This window comes from Carassius auratus, unplaced genomic scaffold (genome assembly GCF_003368295.1).
Source record: "Carassius auratus strain Wakin unplaced genomic scaffold, ASM336829v1 scaf_tig00217114, whole genome shotgun sequence".
NCBI lineage: Eukaryota > Metazoa > Chordata > Actinopteri > Cypriniformes > Cyprinidae > Carassius > Carassius auratus.
The window spans coordinates 21,827-43,482 of record NW_020528901.1 but is presented as its reverse complement, the minus strand read 5'-3'; the positions used below and the strand labels follow the sequence as shown (position 1 = coordinate 43,482).

The 21,656-nt window shown below is 35.1% G+C and overlaps 1 protein-coding gene across 1 annotated transcript in view; it reads left to right on the top strand.

Moving 5' to 3' along the window:
- LOC113100029 (MAM domain-containing glycosylphosphatidylinositol anchor protein 1-like) overlaps nt 1-21,656 on the top strand; it is an 84,707-nt gene that overhangs the window by 54,150 nt on the left and 8,901 nt on the right. The window contains exons 11-12 of the mRNA XM_026264897.1: nt 7,150-7,280; nt 21,374-21,482. Of these exons, the coding sequence (XP_026120682.1) occupies nt 7,150-7,280; nt 21,374-21,482 (240 nt within the window). The remainder of the gene's footprint in view (nt 1-7,149; nt 7,281-21,373; nt 21,483-21,656) is intronic.

Here is a 21,656-nt window from a genome sequence, read left to right as displayed (position 1 = left end):
GGAGTCGGAGAGGACAGCAGGTCCTTAATGAAAATTAAAATTGAAAAGCGAACCACATTAATCATGATCAAAATCACCCTAGGGTGCACATGCACATAACCTCATACTCAAGCTGTCTGCTAAAGCTCTCTAACCCATCATATTTGTCTCTGTCTGCTTTAAAACGAGAGTAGGCGGTCTAGTGGTGTTTCTATTTGCTATTAGATTATTGTAGTGCTAGTGTAAACCACTTCCTGTGACCTTTTGTTTACGTCTGTGTGCTAAAATAAGTTGGGTGGCATCCAGAAAGATGAACTGTATTCCAAAATGAAAACAACATCCGTGTCATAAAGCAATTTGAATATTATTTATAATATGTTAAATTAAATATTTGCCTTAATTTTTCATATTTGTCCTGTTTAATTAATTTTGGGGGTTTAAAATGTATGTTTGTTTTAATTTAAATAATTAATAATTTATTTCAGATAGTTGCCTAAGCATAATTTCTTTCTTTCTTTCTTTCTTTCTTTCTTTCTTTCTTTCTTTCTTTCTTTCTTTCTTTCTTTCTTTCTTTTTCCCTCTCTCTCTCTCTCGCTCTCTCTCTCATCCTTCCTTTCTTCTTTTCTTTATTTTTCATATTTCACCTTCATTTTAATTAATGAAAAGAATGTTTAATTCTTTATCATTTTTTCTTTTGTATTTGTGTGTGTGAGTGTGTTTAAAATATATAATTAACAACTTTATGCAATTTAATCTTGAAAGCAGCTGTTACAGAGGATAAATTATTCAGATCAATTCAATTCAGTTATTCATAATAAATACAAATAATCATTTGGAAGCAAAAACTCAATAAAGCAGTTTAATATGATTTAAGTTAATATTTTATCCAGTGTTTATGTGTAGATGTATTTTATGTTGGTTAGAGTATCCTTTCAGTAGCTTAGCAACATGCTAACACAAATAAAATGCGATGTTTGTTATTTTTGCATCTGCTTTTATTTACATCAGGACTACGTAAGGTGGTTTGCTGGTCTGATATCACCAAAACCCACTAAAGCCATCAGAAAAGACTAGCCTAACCAGCTTGACCAGACTAGATGATCTTAGGCTGATTTAAAGAGTATTTATCTGTTCTACATGGGGCTGGTGGCAGTGATCTGCTATTGGCTGAATGTTGGCGTGATTTCTGCTGATTACGGCCTGTGTTCACTAATCTGCTAATCTTTAGTCTGTGCATTGGCATGTGGGCGGCACTGTGGGCACAGATGCTAAACTGAGAGGGAGGCACAGCTGGCTCGACTCTCATTACATGAGACGCCCTACTGCGAGACAGACGTCCCTGTTAGCAATCTTAATGTGCAGGACTCTGTTAGCCGCTCTACGCTGGCCGTAAATTACAACCTAATTAGTAGAATGAGAGTTTAGACTTTTATTTGCACCACTGTGCTTGCATTAGATTTGATTACATCCCAATTAGCAATTGAAGAGATTAGCTCTGCGTTGGTTATGCCACACTAGCACTGCATTCAACAGAGCTACATCAGCACACTGACACTTTAGCCTTGCGCTATTTATAGATTTTCCGCTCTTCCTAGAAGAGTAGAATATATGTGTATGAATGCAGAAAACACCACAGATTTTTATCACAGCATGTCATGTTTAACATCCTGTGTGTGTGTTTGGAGGATATTCAGTTATCTGGAGGCTTGTCTCTGTTTGATGGTCCTGCAGAAAGAGCTTTGCATTACTTGACTGGATCAATAAATCTTTACTAGTGGAGAGACAGAGACATTCACTCTCTATATTTCCAGATGGGTTTATCTGATTAGAGGGAGGAGGCATGTATTTGTGTTGTTTTTGATGGCTTGATCATTGGGTTTCTGGGTGCTGTTTGTATTTGATTTTAATTAGCATCAGAATTTCAGTGTCATGCAATTTGTCTCTCTTTTAAATGAAATGCTTCATGAATCTCACAGCTGTTGTTTCACTGTGTTTTTAGGTTTGATGCCCTCAAATGCAATTGCAATGTAAAATGTATTCACACTTTTTTTTTCCAGTGCAGGTGAAGTGTTTAGTCATTGTTTTTAATAAACTATTTATTTATTTATTTATGCTTTGTATTCTTGTTTTATCTGTTATATTTCTGTTTTAACATGTTTTTAGTCATTGTATAATAATAATAATAATAATAATAATAATAATAATAATAATAAATGTCCTCTTATTTTCATTTTTGTTAAATCTATCGTATTTAAATGAAGTATCTTAGTTATTATATTTTTATTAATAATAATACTAATAATACTAATAATAAATTATGATTATTTACTCTTTTTATTTGTAGTTATATATATATTGTATTTTTGTTTAAATATATTTTAGTCACTGTATAATAATAATAATAATAATAATAACAACAATTAATATTATTTCTTCTTATTTTGTTGTATTTTTTACATTTAAATGGAGTCTCTTGAGTTTTTATATTTATTAATATAAGATTATTATTAATATTAATATTCTTATTCCCTCTTTTTATAATTTTTTGTATTTATTTATTTTACTCTGCAATGGTCAGGGCTAACGATAAACAAAGTTTTATTAGGCTAATGAACAATAGATTAGATTGACATGCATCCCTAAAAATGTGTCAGTTAAATTGCCCATTTCAATTTCATGGTGTCTTTTTCATGTCATTCACTTTCCTCTAATCGCAGTAGTCCGTGTGATTTTTCATCAAGAGCAACACAATAGCATGTTGTAATAGACCGCAGGTTTATTAGGCTTGAAGTTCATTACAAAGGAGTTCAGCAGCCAGTGGATCCATTAGAGCAGAAGTCAATCACAGCAGCAGTCTTTCCATTAGATCCTTCACTCATTACAGCATCAGAGTGTGACCCCGCTGCTGTTAGCGGATGACAGATGCTTCACAAGGGCTTTCGTCAGTCTTTGTCCTTGTTTAGTGATGCACGCAATTTATATGGTACAAGACTGAAGGGCTTGTTTGTTCAGACTAATTGTTGCATGTATTCATCATCTTTCAACTGTCAGGAATACTTGCCTCTGATTGGTTAATGATGGCCTTCTGTCAAATGATAATGTTCAGATAGCTGCTTTCAATCACTGTTATTTCAGTATGATTTATTTAGTATTATACTGTCATGATTATTAATTATATGGAATTTAGAATTTTTTATTTTAGTGTAGGTCTCAATAATTTAGTAGTATGTTTTTGTCAGTTTTATTAGTTTTGTTGTTGTTGTTGTTTAGTAAATGAAAACTATATTGGCAACTAGTTGCAGTATTTTTCAGTGAAAGTATATCTTAAAGATGAAAAATAAAATCAATTTACATAAAAGTTTTTAAATAATTTTAGTTAATGACCAAATTTGTATTTAAACTTAATGAATTAGAAATGCTGCCTTGGCAACAAGCTGAAATATTCAATGAAAGTATAACTTAAATATATGTCTGGATGTGTGTGTGTGTGTGTCTGTACATATATATATATATATATATTTCTTATTGTAAATAATTAAACTCAATTTTAGTTATTTAAAACTTTTTTTTTTTAAGTTGCCTTGGCACCTACCTGAAATATTTAATAAATAAATAAAAAAAACCTTAAGTATTAAGATAACCCATAGAAAAGAAAAGTCAAAAGTGAGATTTCTTTAACATCTCAAATATTTCTCCTAGACAGAAATGAAGTTACTTTAAGATCGAATGGGGATTTTTGCTTGAGTCTCCTGCTTCTCAATCTTGTCTCCTGAGACAAAAACACTCACAATGGTCTCCTTTAAAGCTTTAAAGGAGAGCTCAACAACATCTTACACTGTGCTTAGATTTTTCTCTTATGCAGAAATATAATGTTACTTTTTATTGGACAATGTTTATGTACTTAGGCACACAGTTTGTTGTTGGATATAGTAATGTACCGGATGCCTTAATCAAAAAAGATTTACAGAAAATGTAACCCTGGAGCTTTCTTTGCTGAAAGGCACATAAATGGCTTATGACTCAGTCTTGTTTATTAATTGACTAATTTGATTTTTAATACATATGACATACATTTAAATGTTTGATCTCATATTGAGGCCTTTGACTTGGTGCACACTTTGTAATGCTTGACAAATGTTAGAGCTTTCGAGTCTTTAGTGTAGGAGAAATATCTGAGCACAGTGTGTGATGTTATTGAGATTTCTTTTAAAGCTTTAAAGGAGACCATTGTGAGAGTATTGCAGTTTTTGTCTCAGGAGGAGACCAGTTTGAGAAGCAGGAGAATCAAGCAAAAGTTTCCATTCAATCTTAAGGTAACCTCAATTCTGTCTAGTAAAAATATTTGAAATGCGACAAAAGTCTCTTTTATATTATTTTTCACCCCTTTTGATCATTTAAATCTCCTGTTTAAAAATAGGAAAATAGATGCTCTATAGTTGTGTATAATTAAACGCGATATGGTTATGTATATATCTGTTTATAATATACATTTTAAAATTGTATAACTGCTGCTGCCATAATAAAGACCCATTTCAGATGTTTCTGTGGTTTTCTCCTCTTTCTGCTCCCAGTCGCTGTTGTGGAGTTTGTATTTGTATTTAGTCGCTGTATTTCTTTTAAATATTTTCCAGCATTTTAGAAATAAATATGTATGTAAATTACACTGAATTTTAGGAGAAAGAAATGCTGTTGATCCTGAAATGAGAGCTATATGAGAATCTCGTCTAAGTCTCCTGAGCTTAGGAAAAGCAACCACTGAGCAATACATTTTTCCTAAAGGAATGAATGTTCATATTTTAACAGTTTTAGCCAACAATAATGAAACTTATTCCAGTTTAAAACTGAACTTAAACAAACAAACAAAAAGATAAACGTTACCCTAAAATCATAATTCCATTTAACAGAAATGACTGTAAACACTTTCAGGAATACAAACATGCTTTGAATCTGCTTTAAAATTGCCTGCTACCACCCAGCTCTCCCGCTCGACCTCCATCTTCTGCTCATTATGGAGATGAATGAGAGTTTGGATGTGTTTGACCTGTGTCAAGGTTAGCCAAGGGCCTCTGATGCTGTCTTTCTCTGGCAGCACAGGGGTCCGTTTGAAGCCCTAGGCCTTTACTGCTGCCTGTCCTTACACAGACACCATTGTTTCTCTTAGCTGTTTATTTTCAAAGGTCTTCGCATAAGGGTGATTTTTAAGTGCCTGGCTCATTGTTCACAACGGTTTATGAGTCAAGAGTGTGTAATCACCTTAAAGATACACCAGCACACAATTTGTGTTTGTTTATCAGGCAGCGAGCAGCTCTTCAGTGTGATTGGGGTCATTGAAACGTGGCAGACGCTTTCAGTCTGGCCAGCAAGCTAATAGTGAGGTTCTGATACAACACACCGTTACCGTTAAAGGCTCCTGATTTTCCTCAGATTGCTTTGATTACTGTAATATCTGTACAGTAATGACACATTCTGACTCTATTAGAGTGAGTTTCCCTTCTCTCTCTCTCTCTCTCTCTCTCTCTCTCTCTCTCTCTCTCTCTCTCTCTCTCTCTCTCTTTGTTCCAAAGTGCAACTGAATTATATATTGGTTTCCCTTAAGCACAAAGTCAGAGTAATAATTTAATGCATGAGTCATAAAGGTGCCACTTGGCTTCACTGCCTTCCATCATCTGTGTGTGTGTTTGTGCTCAGTGTCTGTGACAGATTTCAATGCTGGAGTTGGTGATAAACGCTCTAAACCTCACATAATCACAGTGTGTGTGTGTGTGTGTGTGTGTGTGTGTGTGTGTGTGCAAGATGCCTCTGCCCTGTGGAGAGTTGTGTTTCTGGAGCTGATCTATCACACGTCAGTCTCAGACGACAAACCCACAGAGCGTCTGATGATTATAGATCAATTTATCATGTCACATCTTGATTTTCCAGACAAGCTGGTTTAGCAGAGCTGCACTTTTAACGATCTGGTTAACATTTTTTATTTTATGAACAAAGTTATCATAAAGTTATTACTGTGGTGTTAAGTAGAGAAGTGTGGAGGTTAAACCATTTTTTAAAGGTTTTTGAATACATATTCTCAAATGTATAATGCAAAACTTCCAAAGCCTGAAAATAAAAGTAAAAATAGCAGTTTCAGCAGTAGAATAGTAAAATACTCGTTTTAAGTAATAATATTTGCAATGTTACAGACTTTATAACAAATGACCTTTGTTTAGTGCCTTCCAAATAAATCACACAATCACGTATTTTAAAGTACACTGAAAACAAATGTGGTGCAGGATTGACTTTTATACTAAAAAATTGCTTGTAAATGTATTCAATTATTACAAAAAATAGCAAGTAACACAACGACTTGAATGTGGGATTTTAAAGTAGGAAGAAATAGCATTTTGTTGAAAAACATACCCCAGTAATCTATATTTTTTTTATATATATATATGTATATATAACTTACACACAGACACACACATTTTACAGTGCTTTGCTAGATAGAATTTCATATTCGAAATTATGCTAGTGCATTTTGCAAAACACAAAACCTACTTTTTACTATTCACTTTCACTCACTTTAAAATGTTGTAAAATCAGTTTTCCGGTGTACAGTGGTGGTGATATTTGATTGCATTATGTATTTGACCTTATTGTCACAGTAGTAAAGTCGGGCTTTGTGCAATCCCTCAGAGAAACACTAATCTACTCAAACCAGCGGTGGGTCAAAGGGGTCTTATTAGAGCAGGAGCAATGATCCGTCATAATTTGTGTCAAATCCTGAGTTTGCCCCAATTCACTGATCCTGATGGACCCTGATATCCAGTAATTGTTTGAATCCCACACACTTATCAATTTTTTTTCTGAGGTGGTAAAAGAACATGCAATTGTTGGCACAAATTGTTCTGTTTGTAAGAAAGTATTTAATCTTTTGCATATAACAAACGCATATCAGAAACACAAGGTCCAGTCCGATTGACTGGGATTGTGAAAATACTCAAATAACTGATCTTCTGTTTTCTGTGCTGTTTTGATTTTTGAGTACATCAGGACTTTGTTTGATATCAGAATTGTTGTGCATCCCTCATTTATCGTCATAAAGTTATATCATGCTTATATTTGCATTTTTATGACCAGACTAGAGTGCGAAGGTGTCACTGTTCCTCTTCCCTGTTTCCTGTGTGTCTGCAGGTACTCTCAATGTTCTGATGAGGGTGAAGAGCATCGCCACTGTGGATTCTGCCATCTGGACTCTCTCCGGACACCAGGGCCCTGAATGGAGGAAGGCAGATGCTGAGATCTATCCGAGCGGACCCTTCCAGGTCTGAGCATGAGAGCTTGTATGCAAACACATTGTATGCAAATGTGTCTTCTTCTGATCACTGTGTGTGTGTTTTCCATGTCGTGCATGTGAATATATTTTCTATAGCACGTTTGGACAGGCTTCAGGGCTTGGGGATATATGAAATATTTCTGATATGTGCATGAAGCTTTTGCTAGCGAGATATAAAATATGCATAATTGTTATTTGGATATCAGGTTTCCTAACAGTATGTCATTAGACTAGATTTGCAATGTTTCCTGACTTGTGTTTGACAAGTGTTAAAGCAGATTTAAACTGTATTTTATAGTTTGAACATTTTGAATCTAACACCGTGGCATGGTAATTGCATTGATATTTATCTTTTTTTAGCTATTTTGTGCAATCCTAGTTGGCAGGTGTGCTATGTCTGTTCATGTGTGTGTGTGGTTGGAGGGTCTGGGGTGGGGGGTGATTGAGGAAGCGCTGAGTCGTGCTCTACCGCTCTCCTCTGGACCCGTGTTTCTGCTGAGCTGAGCTCTCAGCACAACAGCTGCAGACCGGGAGACATTTACTGCTCGTCACAGAGGTGAAAAGATGCTGGAGAGAGAAAATGACAAATTGAGAGCAGGACTGAAAAAGAGGTGATTCATACAGTGAAGGAAACTGAGAGAAGGGCAGAAAAAGATGAACAGCGCATGCAATAGGGATGGAAATGAAGACAGATAATTCAGAGGAAAAAAAGAGAGAGTTTACAGGTAAATGGGACACTTAAGTCTGGGCTCATTGGTCTTGGTCCTGTCACATTATTTTACCCCCATTCTTTCTACAACTACTGCTTAAAGACAACAAGCCATTGCATTTGACTTTCATAATGGGACACATTTCCAGGTGAAACTGAATTTTCAGTGGGAAACTATGTAGGACAGGGATGGTTTTTTGTCCTTTGGGATTTGATTGGATCAGGAAATATAGGCTATGTTATTCTTTATTAATATTGTTTGGCCTCACCCATGTGGATTACAGCAGAAAAGGAGTTGTTGCATAGGTGGACAACATTATTGAATTTTGATGAATATTAGGAAAACATTTACAGCAATATGAACTGAATGAATGAATCGTGCACAGTAAGAGTAGGAACAAGTCAGCATGAAATCAAAATTAACTTGTAGTTTTTTATTTTTCTCATGTATTTCCAGTCTTATTGTGCCCCAGTGTTATTTGTGTATTATCACTACTGTTATTACCATTATATTTTGTATCATTTTTTGGCTGATCCCACAAATCCTCCATTCTGGTATTAAATTCCTACATTTGTCTCGCTGAATACTTGTTTCTGTTTCAGATAACTGAATAGGGTCAACAGAATAAGTAAACAGGGTAAAATTAGATTTTATATTGGCCAAACCTGGTCTCACCTCTCACTTTTCACTTGCCATCTAGAGTGGGAAAAACTGGTATTTTGACTTCTTTTCCCACACAGTTAATTTTTTGAAAAAACAGTTGCTAGCCTCTCTCCTCTCTCTGTGCTGTCTCTTTCATTTCACTCAGTAATGTCACATATTTGACACTTGAAGACGTAAATAGATCCTCACCTCTCATCCAGATCCCAGTTGGCCTCCATCAATCTAAAGACCAATCCAGGCGTTCCTGGACAGTAGGACTTGACAAGTCCTTCAGACAGCCGTGTTTCTGTGTTGTCTGTTTGTTTGCTCTGTTCTCATCTCCTCTTTGTTCCTCCATTGACTCTTGCCGTGTGGATCGAGTGACTGTGGAGACTTGCCGAGATAAATTAGCATCATTTTCCCACAGAATCTCAGAGAAAAAGGAACTGTCTTTGCATCGTTGCATGAAGCGTCTCACCCATTGCTAAGCCTGATGGATCAAGCAGAATCACAACAGTGTTACTTTATCCGAAAGCTTTACTCGACTGTGTGAATCTATTACACGCAGCATGTTTGAGGTTAAACTGAGCGGGATTGATAGTTGGGGTTTTACAGAGATCTAACAGACCTCACAGCGTGTAGATCAGTTTGGTAGTTGAGAGCTGGATCTAAAATAATATGTGTACATTCAGTTACACTGTATTTTGAATTATTTTCTTGTATAACTGTAACATTACAAATTTCAGAATTAATTTCTATTTAGATACACATTGGTGTCCTGAACTACATTACATTAGAGTATATTTTATAACAGCAAACAACTCGATGTACATATATGACACCATTAAAATCGTTGTTACAGTTAAAGCCCCTTCAAAGCATTAAGTTTCAAAGCATTAAAGATCTTTGCACACAAGGCAAGGCTTTCCAGATGTACTGTAGGGCTGAATCGGAAAGTTATCAGGTTGTCTGTCCTGTAACTAATGATGAACTCGCGGTTTGCAGGGAATCATTCAGTTGCTTTCAGACTGTCTGACTTAAGGCTGATTTATACTCGACGCATCCTCAAGTTAGTTTGGGTGTGCATCGCAAATATTATGTTATCGTGGTCTTGGTGATGATAGTTGGCTTTGAGTGTGCGTAAACTCATTTTGCGTGGCGGTGTGCATGGTATTTTTTGTAGCTTTGCACAGCTCCTTATCCGAAGATACATGACTTCAGGGCGATTCTAGCTGAACATGTACATCTGTGCCGGCATCTGTGGCACAGAAGCAGTTTGATGTGAAGTTCAAACTCCATCAGGTGCTTTTTGATGCTTCGACAGAAATCAATTACTAGTTGTTGTTGTTGTTTTTTTGTATAGTTTGTCCAAGGCTTTTTATTTGAAGTACTTTTTTTTTTATTATACTAATACAAATTATAAACTATTTGCTTAAAGTTGTCTTGTGTTTGATGTGAAACATAGCCAATAGTTAAGTTTGTACATTATTAAAATATGAATTCATCAACTCAGTTTGCCACAATTCACTGATCCTGATGGACCTTGATATCCTGTAATTAGTACATTTAGTATCACGTGAGAAGACTTGTGACAGCAAATGACTTCTTCTCACCAGTGATTCACGATGGTTTTAGAGGACAATTGCTCCTCGTCGCCCCCTGTCATTTCAAATAGTAGTACAACGGCGAATGTGTCAAGTATAAAAGCCTCGTCCGTTTGGGAAGGTGTGCACAATCAGCACAGGCTCGCGGGATGGAGCCAGGTGAAGGTATCAATTCTGCTTTAAAGTGATAGATCGCCCAAAAATTGAAATTGAGTCATTGTTTACAAACGCACAAGTTGTTCCAAACCTTAATCATTTATTTATTCTGTTAAACATAAAAGAAGATATTTTGAAGAATGTGGGTAATCAAAGAGTGTTTGGTCACCAATAATAGTAATGACTCTGATAGTATTTTTTTAAAGTATTAGGACCAGAAGCTGTTTGGTTACCCCCATTTCAGATCGTTTCCGTACCGAGATTATTGCTGAGCTGCAATTTAAATTTCACAATTCTGAGAAAAAATCAGAATAGTGAGAAAAAGAGTCAGAATTGCAAGTTGATATCTTGCAATTCTGACTTGATTTCTTACTTTATACCTATATATATATATATATATATATATATATATATATATATATATATAGTTTATTTCTCACAATTATGAAAATTCTGACAGAATTGTGAGATAAAAAGTTGCAATTCCTTTTTAAAATATTATTTTAGTGGTGGAAACGGGCTTCCATAGCAAGGATATGTTAAAGTGATAAAAAGTTAAAAAGACTTATATTGTTACAAAATATTTATGTTCTGAATAAATGTTGTTCCTTTTAAACTTTTTATTCATATTTATTCTATATTTTATATGTTCCATATATTATATTACATTTCATATAAATTAGAATATAATTCTATAATTCTTATCGAACATTTTTAGTTCTGTCTGTCTTACACAGAAGCAAAGCAATGTTTTACCATCCACGTGCAACCTGTTTTCAATATAAAAAGCACTAAGTGCAACCAAAAAGCTGCGGGCTGCAGAGAAGATTCAAAGGACTTTACACATGGGAACTCTTTTTACCACTCCTTACATTTTCATGCGTCTTTATAGAAGATAAAAGAAAACGTAATCTTTAACGGCGGGGGAACGCACAGTCTGTTTAAAGCATGGAAGATTACTGCCATGGCCAAATCGAACGTGATTGAAAGAAAAGCTCAGATGAATATTATTATCATTACCCTACCTTCCTATTTAAAATTAGTCCAGTCTGTGTAGGTCTTTTTCAAATGCTTTTTAAGACCTTCAGTTTATGGAACTGGTTAAAATATTAGAAATTCAGGCCAATATTTTTTTTTTTTTTTTTTTTTTTTTTTTTTATGTGTGTAATGTGTTTTCTTAGATTCACAAACTCTACCAGTGATATAGCATTGGCTCCGGTCTTATGCTCCTCTGGTGTATGTTTAAATGTTCCCTGTCTGTGACAGTTTCAAACAGCAGTTAAGGCCAGTTGGTGCTGTATGTGTAAAAGCCCAGTATAGCTGTTCTCTTTTATAGAGCTCTTAAATGCCACCTGCCTGGTATTGGGCTGTTTAACACAAATATAAACGCTTGCTACCACAGTAACTTAACTTTATATCCAGCAATTTAGTAGAATTTTACTTTATTAGAATGTTGTGCCAAGGTTTCTGGCACTAGCAGACATTGTCTGTATTTAGTTTAAATGATAAGTGTGATTTAAACAAACTACTAACACTAACGACAAAATCGCTGTGTTGACATGATTCCAAAATCTTTTTTTTCCCCGAATTCTTTAAGAGAACAGTATTTTTTTTTTTTTTAATCAGTTTAATGTATCATTGTGGAATAACAGTATTCAATTCTATAAACAAATAAATATTGTAAATTGATGTTGGTATCTTCATATATAGCTAGAGATCTTAATGTCAGAAATATTTGAAGGTTGTTTTTTTTTTACTTGGATGTGTAGGGAACCCCTGAGCGATAGAATTATCGATGATCTAAAATCCACTCGCAACACTTTTGGTGGCATCTTTTCCACAGGCAAATAGCACTACAGAAAATGTTAAAATCTATTCTAAAGTCTGCAGTTTATCTTACGCATCTCTAAAGTCCTTTTCCCGTATCTTAATGGAAAAGGTCACTGAAGGCAGAAGTGTTTTGTACTGCTGTGTGAAAGATGCCAGCGGGGAAACAAGATGATGACAAAAGCTCAGGAGCTTTACAAAGGAAGAGTTGAGGGAGCGAGGGAGGGCTGCTAATTAGCTTTGCTTAATTATGATTTTCTGAAAAGATTGAGAGAAGAGCAGAGAAAAGCGTCCACTCTGCGAGTGCTGATCCATTTTCACACAGCCCTTTAAGCTCTTTCCTCATCATCTCCTCTTTTCTCTTTATTCTCTTTATCGCTCGCTGGTTTCTCTGCTGATGCTCTCAGCTCTTTGTCGTGTTTGTTATCCATTAACCTCTCCTCTCTGTGTTCTGGAAATTTCCCATCACTCTCACCTCTCGCCTGCCTGCTACCACTGCTCTCCACAGTGTTTGGTTGATGAAATTCACCGGACTGTGAGTCTCCGTTACAGCAGCTGCTCTGGAAATCTTCCTGCCATGTTCAGTGGATTATTTCAACCTAAAATTTGCATTTTCCCATTGGAGAGAAAAACTAAGTTTTATATTGTTTAATTGTTTCCCTTTTTACAGTGATGAGATTTAATGGAGAAAAAGAGACCTCAAACTGTGCTCAGATTTGTAGTCTGAGATCAAAAGTATTTTCTTAAAAAAACTTAAACAAATCTGTTCAAAGTAATTTATTATATTAAAAAATATCTTTCTGTCTGCCACCGATATTTAACTTCCGGTCAAAAATGTGGAATAATTATGATTTTTAGAAATGTTTTTAAAACTAATATATTTTGCTTACCAAGACTGCATTAACTGAATAAAAAAATGATTGAAAGATTTAATTTTATTTATTTGTTTGCTTATTTCACAGGGACAATGCATACAATTGACATAAAATCAAAACAAGCAAATAAATAAATCATCACAAGGAACAAAACAAGTACAAGTATCGTATATACAGATAACTACAGTATATGTATATGTTGTACCTAAACATTCAACAATGGCATATTAACATAGTATGCACATATGTAACTTTATACAAAGTCACAAACATAAATGTAAATCAACCAGCATACAGAAAAAAAGTACTTAAAGGGGGGGTGAAATGCTCGTTTTCACTCAATATCCTGTTAATCTTGAGTACCTATAGAGTAGTACTGCATCCTTCATAACTCCAAAAAGTCTTTAGTTTTATTATATTCATAAGAGAAAGATAGTCTGTACCGATTTTTCCCGGAAAAACACGAGCGCCTAGAGGCGTGACGTGTGGGCGGAGCTAAAGAATCACGAGCGCGAGTAGGATTTTGTGTTGAGCGAGTCTGGAAGCGGTGACACAGATCCAGAAGCTGAAATTTAACAAGAGCAGCATCAGCAAAGGCTTCTCTATGTGGTGTGTACTGAAACGGTATATATTTGCTTAGCGGTTTTGGAAAATGACTAAGTTCCACTTTGTCGTCTTTTTTTTTTTTTTTTTTTTTGTAAGCTGTATATGTGGAAAGTGCAGTTTGATAACAACATCGCATGTTGTTTACTTGATGTGCTTACACGGCTATAGCTAAGTTAACAACACAGATATATTTGAAGCAGTTTTACTCACCGCCTGCGGTTCCAACACACGATCGTGACCCTTTTTCGTTGGGATTGCATTATCCTTAAGAAATAAACGATGTACATATCCAGCGTCAACCTGGGCCTTGTTTGTAAAACAAGCATCTTCGAAATGCAGGGGAACAAACACAAACACTTGCACAACTCCGTTGATGCTCTGTAAAAATAAACTCCATCCACTGGTCCCTTAATGCTGTTTCTCTTTTGGTAATCTGTGCAGGGTTGTCTTGCCCTGGCAACCAAAAACACATTCCTTTTGTGACATTTCGCGACGCTCTGGCTCTGATCAGTGATTGTCTGTGCACAGCCTCTCTCTGCTTTGCTATACGGGAGCGTGCGCTCTTCCGGCAGACGCGCCCTTAGCACCCATATAAGGAAATTCCGCTCCATCTAACGTCACACAGAGCCATACTCGAAAAAAACTTTCCGAAACTTGTGACAAACCGGAAGGAGTATTTTTGGAACAGAAATACTCCTTCAAACGTACAACTTAATTTTTGAAACTTTGTCCATGTTTAGCATGGGAATCCAACTCTTTAACAGTGTAAAAAACTAAGTATGCATGAAATAGCATTTCACCCCCCCTTTAACGGGTTAGTTCACCCAAAAATGAAAATTAGGCCATAAATTACTCACCTTGAAGTCATCCTAGGTATATTTGACTTTCTTCTTTCATACGGATCCAGTCAGAGTTATTTAAAATTTGTCTTTGATTTTTCAAGCTGTTAGATGCCACTCAGCGGGTGTCACACTGCATCAGTCCAAGATAAGTTTAATAAAAAGCTAATCAATAAAAATAAAAAAAAGTGTCTCACACGGCTCCAGGGGGTGAACAAAGGTCTTCTGAAGCGAATCGATGCGTATTTGTAAGAAAAATATCCATATTTAAAATGTTATAATCACTTTAATCTAGCTTGCGCTCACTTTTGTAAAGCAGAAGCAGTTCCGGGAACATGACGTATGAGGTATGACGTATTGACGAATGAATATACTTACCCTTCAACCACCCTGTATAAACAGTAAAAAAAAAAAAAAAGTTACTCAATGTTCACAACGCTGTAAAGATTTCAGCCATAGTTTGAGCTTTATAGAGAAAACTTGCAGTGTTCCATAGATTTAAATCTTCCACTAAAGAAAGGATGATTGACCTACAGTAGTTCTGCATCTCCGAACACTACAATTCTCACTTACTGCCCCTCTGGTCTTTGCTCCATTGCTACTGAATTTTTGTGTCAACTTACACATCACATTAGGGACAAGGCCACTTAAATACACTTAAATACTGTTTTTATAAATTAAAACTATAAAAGATTATCAAAACTTAGCAAATTATACTTTTGAAGAATTTGACAATGATGCCATTTTATTGGTTTCTGATCCATTACTTTTAAAGTTTGTTTGTACAATGCCATTATAGATTTAACAACTGAGTGGGAAGTCTGACCCCAGATTATCGCACAATAGGTCATATGTGATAATATCATAGCATGCATAAACATTTGGGCTGCTTTAATAGATAAACATAGTATTATCATATGAAAACAGTTCAAATTTGTCTTAATAGTCTTTCATTTTCTTAAAAAGGGCATCAAACTTAAGCTTAGAGTCTACAGTGACACCTAAATATTTAAATTCACTCACTTCCTTGATTTCCTTTTAGTAAATTTTGATTTTAAATACATCTAGTGCTTTGTTCTTTAATGAAAAACACATTGAAACTGTTTTGTTGTGATTTAAAGTTAAACCGTTATCCTGCAGCCACTGGGAAACACTGAATTGCCTGGTTAACATTTCAACAGCCAGATGAAAATTTTCAGCTTGTTACATAAACAATTGTGTCATCTGCATACATTTGACAACAAACCTCCTTGCAACATTCAGGTAAATCATTTATATATAAACAAAAGAGCAACAGGCCCAATATTGAACCTTGTGGTACACATAATTTGCATTTTTTAAGTTATGGATTTACACAGTTGATTTTAACACATTGCTGTTTAGAGCTTGTTGAGAAAAGTTAGGGTTATATGGAGATTGATTTCTTAGTATATCATGTGATAAACAAATTTAGTTGAAATTTGTTGCAAGTTCTTCTCCTGACTTAACAAAAAAGGTATTAAATTCATTTGCAATTTCCAAACTATCAATACTGACCTTTCCATTTATATTCCGTTTTGTTATGCCTTTACTTTGATAAAATTATTCTTATCTTTCCAAATAAGTGAACTATTGCCCTGTGCATCAGCAAACAACTGCATGAAACAAGATGAATTAGCTTTTCTCAGTTCACTAACCACTTTATTTCTTAAACCAAAAAGGCAAAAAAAATAATATATATATATCCTGTTGCTTTTATAGGAGCATGAAAACTTCTGGATTAAACTTGCAAGTGTGTCCATCAAAAAAATAAAATAAAAAAATAAATCACATCACTCATTTAAATGATCAATTTGAAATATACTCTTGCAGTTTACGTTATTCTACTCATTTTTAAACAGACATCGTCTGCTTGGGGATTCCACTTTGTGAATTATTAACTAAATATATATATTTTTTTTTTTAAATGAAAATTTATGCATTTAGCAGACACTTTTATCCAAAGCGACTTACAGTGCATTCAGGCTATAAATTTTTACCTATCATGTGTTCCCTGGGAATTGAACCCCCAACCTTACGCTAGATAGGGCAATGCTCTACCAATTGAGCTAAAGTAAGATTAACATTAACTCTGTGTAAAAAATAAACAAACAAAAAATGCCCTGAATTTGATGTTTTGTTAATTTTCTGACAATCAAGGTCACGTTTTGATCAGACAGACCAGTTAACAGTTCAATACATAACAGATACAGTTTTTTTAACCTGTTCTGGCTTATTTATAAAAATAAGCAGCATCATTCCTCCAGTCTTCAGTTTCACATGATATTTCAGAAATCATTCAAATATGCTGATTTGCTGTGCAAAGCAAATTAATAATAATAATAATTACTCCAAACTATTGAACACTTAAAGCATGTAGTTCTCTGATCAATCTAGGGGTTTTATATGATAGAATTTTAATTGACAGGTTTTTTTTTCTCCTTGTTTGCGAGTTGCTTTGGATAAATATGCATAAACTAAATTATATAAATAATGTACATGTATATATATATATATATATATATATATATATATATATATATATATATATATATATATATATATAATTACTGTACTTGTGAATGGTACAGGAACCAAAATATAAGTTCAGCTCAGTGATGTTTTTGTCTTTGTATGGACAAGAGCTGCAGCGATATTCTTTGTAACTTCACATTTTGCGTTCCACAAAAGCTAGGATTTTTGGTTGAACTGTTTCTTTAAGTTCTGCTTCAGCTCTATCTCTCCCCCGCTCCTGCACGCTGCTTTCTATCTCACCCAATCTAATGAACATGGTGGTGAAGAGGCGTCTGCTTGCCTACGCCTCTCAGATGCCGCACATAATTGTTTCTTTCTGTCTCCGCTGGCATCTGAGCTCATGTGTGAGAGGTGAATGGTCTGTCATATTCTTAATGAGCTCAACCCACTAAAGTCAACTGTGCTCTGCCCGTTAGAGGAAGCCATTTGCATTAATGAACAGAGAGAAAACACATCGCCTCACCTACCAATTACTGCTACAACAGACTATGGCAAGATCTCTTTGTGCATGTTTTGCATGTTTGCGTTTGCCCTTTGAGCGTGTTTTTTATGCATACAGTGACCTTGTAATTCTGGAAGTGTACCGCGAGTTAAATGCATTCTGTGTGTGTTTGAGAGTCTGGGTTTGTAATGCATGGATATATATTCAGGTGAGCAAATATGCTTATGGAGCGCTGCTTGACATTGCCCTAATGATGTCGTGTCACCCAGCGTCCACTGTGGCCCCGCAGCCAATTAGCACAGACAAAGAAACTGTTTTACACACACAAGACAAATCAAATTACCCATCTGCCCTCAGCCCTTGATCGCGCGCAGCCTCTGTTATTTATTCAGAGTCACTCGTTCACTTGGGCACCATGGGAGTCTGTGTGTTGTGTTCATTAAAGCACACAGGTCAAGAATGTGTGCATGCTATCTTCACCTGGTCAAGTTTGTGAACCATGCTATAAAAAATGTATTTGCAGTACTTTCTTCGTAATAATAGCATATCGAAATAGAGTTGGCAAACAATCTGGTTATATCTTCTTCTTTGGAAAGCGTCAAATTATTTTACCATGCATTTTCGCAGAGGTGAGCAATGTAGCCAATCACAGACATGTTTACTGATTTCTAAAACGCAGTGGCCAATCAGAGGTTTTTTCTAACGAAGACATTTTACATAGTTTCATTGTGTATTCATGTTCATTGTTTATTTTTTTTTCTTTGTTAGACCGTAATGAACGAGTGACAGTTTTTAATAAATTTAAAGGGAGCACTCTTTGCATGCTGTATAAGATGATATATTAAGAATTGTGTTTTTCATGCTTGACAAGCGGCCACATACGACACAGACAAAGCTAACTACTACACTATATAGAAAAAGATAATAATTTCCAAAGCACAGATGTGAGTCTGCAACCGATCTGGTCCAAACGCAGGATTTAGGTAAGGGAACAGTTATTATTTGTTTTGGCTGCTATGCCAAATCATGTACTTTATTTAACAGTGTTTTTGTGAACATATATACTGTATAGTTTATTAACAAATAATTGTAACACTTTACAATAAGGTTTGATTAGTTAATGTTAGTTAATGTATTCAAGTGTATTCATGTGTTTATTATTGTAAAGTACTACCTAAATAATATATTTCAAGCATTCACTTGAAAAATATGAATAGCACCCCCAACGCCCAGGATTAGCCCCCGCTAAAAAACATGAAAGGCCTGCCCTGTGCCCTTAAAAGATCTACAAATTTTGTCCATGTTACAGTATGGAAAAGTTCTTCTAACTTAAAAAAAAAAAAAAGCAATTCTGTAAAGTTTGAGAAAGTGTGAATTGCTTTAGATCTGTTTTAAGGGGCTGTGGGGATTGCTCTGCTCACTTTTGCTCATTTATACATTTCAATTACTTGTGCGTTAGTCCGCCAGGTGGGGTTTAGTGGTGTGTGTGTGTGTGTGTGTGTTTGTCTGGGAAAGGAGTAATTCTGTAAACTCCAGTTAGACTGAACGTAACTCTGACATGGATCTGATTAGGTCTCTGCAGTGAGCTTCAGAGCTGCTGTAATTAAGCTGTCAGTCAAATGCAGCTTACATGGGGAGAAAATAAATACCAGCAGAGAATGTGGGAGGAACCTTATTATTAAGACTTTATAGGCCAATATGTAATTTTTTTTTTAGAACTTACTGTACAAATGTTTAATATTGTACTGTTATGTTTTTAAAGTGCACTGTAGTGAAAAAAAAAACAAGAAAAAAAACTTTAGTTGTTACTACATTACAAGTGACTTATTAATGAGCTTAAACGCAGTACACATAGCAAGGGCTTTTAAATAATATAATAAATAAAAAGAAAATAGATAGAATAGAAAACGAATAGAGCAAGCTAGTGTTAGAGGTCTTTTTATAATTGTATAATAAATGAAAAGAAAATAGATAGAATACAAAAAGATTACAAAGGTAGTTCGATTATTTATTTATTTATTAAGAATAGAATTAGAATAGTGAGTGACAAAGTTAGAGGGTCAAATGAAGATGGAAGAAATGTGTTATAAGCCGATTCTTGAAGATGTGTAACGAAGAGGCTGAGGGACAATGTGAACACATTTGCAGGAGTTGCATCTTGTGTTACAAAATGGCTAAGGACTCAGCTGCTCGGATTGAGTTGGGGAGGTCATTCCACCAGGAGGGAACATTTTTTTTGAAAGTCCATAAAGGTGACTTTGTGCTTCTTTGGGATGGCACAATCAAGCGGCGTTCACTTGCAAAGTCTGAAGTAATGAATTTAGGTAAATGGGTGCAGAGCCAGTGGTAGTTTTGTAGGCAAACATCAATGTCTTGAATTTTATGCGAGCAGCTATTGGTAGCCATTGCAAATTGAAAAACAGAGGTGTGATGTGTATTCTTTTCGGCTCATTAAAAATTAATCCTGCTGCCGCGTTCTGGATCAATTGTAAAGGTTTGATAGAATGGGCTGGAAGACCTACCAAGAGAGCATTGCATTGGAGGAGTTTTGGGTTGATGTGCCTAACTTGTTGGTGAAATTGCTATGAAACGATGGGTTTACTAGAACCACAAGCAGTTCTGTCTTGGCAAGGTTGAGTTGAGGGATGATGGTCCTTTATCCAGCATGAAATGTCTGTTAGACAAGCTGAGATGCGAGCAGATACCATCGGATCATCAGGATGGAATGAGAGGAATAGTTGAGTGTCATCAGCAGTGGTATGAAAGCCATGTTTCTGAATGACAGAACTTAATGTTGCCATGTAGACAGAGAAGAGAAGTGGTCCAAGAACTGATCCCTGAGGCACCCCAGTAGTTAGATGTTGCACCTTGGACACCTCACCTCTCCAAGATATCTGATAGGTAAGACTCAAACCACTGGAGTATGGTTCAGTAGGGTTGACAGCAGGATCTGGTGATTAACCATGTCAAAAGCAGCGGACAGATCAAGCAAGATAATCTTGTGTCATTCAGAATTCAGAATCATATTGAGACTGGTGTTCAAAATCAAGTTCAGTTCCTGCTTTTAAATTAAAAATCATAAATGTTAGATCATATGAATAAATGTTCTAAATTGTTTTTGTTCTACTGTTTTATATATATATATATATATATATATATATATATATATATATATATATATATATATATATATATATATATATAATATTCAAAATAAGGTTTTTCTATCATTTCCTTCTGCTGCAGTATATGCATTATTTTTTATAAATGTATCTGAAAATAATAATATGGTCATTTTGTGGTGCTGTATTTTCAAATGTAAACCTGGTTTGATGGTTAATTTCTTTGACAGTATTTTGGATAATTATGTCAAATCAGTTACGATGTATAAAGTTATAAACATGCATAATTACTCAGAACATAAATTATTATCTATTTTTGTCAGAAAGTTTGTTTATGAAAACTTCTGTTCTGTTTTTTGTAATTACAAAGAATAATTCCTATTCCTGGCATTGAGTTATTCAACTTTATTTTGGGATGTGGCCAATCAATTTAAATTCACACTCATAAATTATAAAGTCAGTCAGTTCTTCGGGAGTTTTCTCACTGTTATTGGCGTGGATGTTGGAGTTCAGTTTGTTTAAATTTTGTTCGTTGCTGATTGTGATGTCCCAAACAAAAATATAAATGTTTCAGTTAATTTCTCCTTATGTGTGTGTGTGTTTGTTGGGAATGGAAGAAATGTGTGCATTTTAATGAGCTAGAGTGTCTTCAGAGCAAACATGTCATGGGTGGTACGGCTATCTAACTCGTGTTTTTCTTTGTCAGGTGGTGTTCGAAGGTATCCGTGGAAACGGCTTTGAGGGAGACATCGCTATTGATGACGTTTCTGTTTCCAAGGGGAAATGCAAACAAAAGGATAGCGTGGACAAAACAGGTCTGTACCATCAGTGACACTTCTACAGCACAAAACACTCCTCAGTCTTGATGCTTCAGTAATGAACTTCATTATATTCCTTCATGTAGATGACTGAGTGACTAAAAGCCACAGCGTGCAGCATTTATTTTAATTTTTTTGGAAAAGTCAAAAGTCTGTAAGTGATGAAACAGC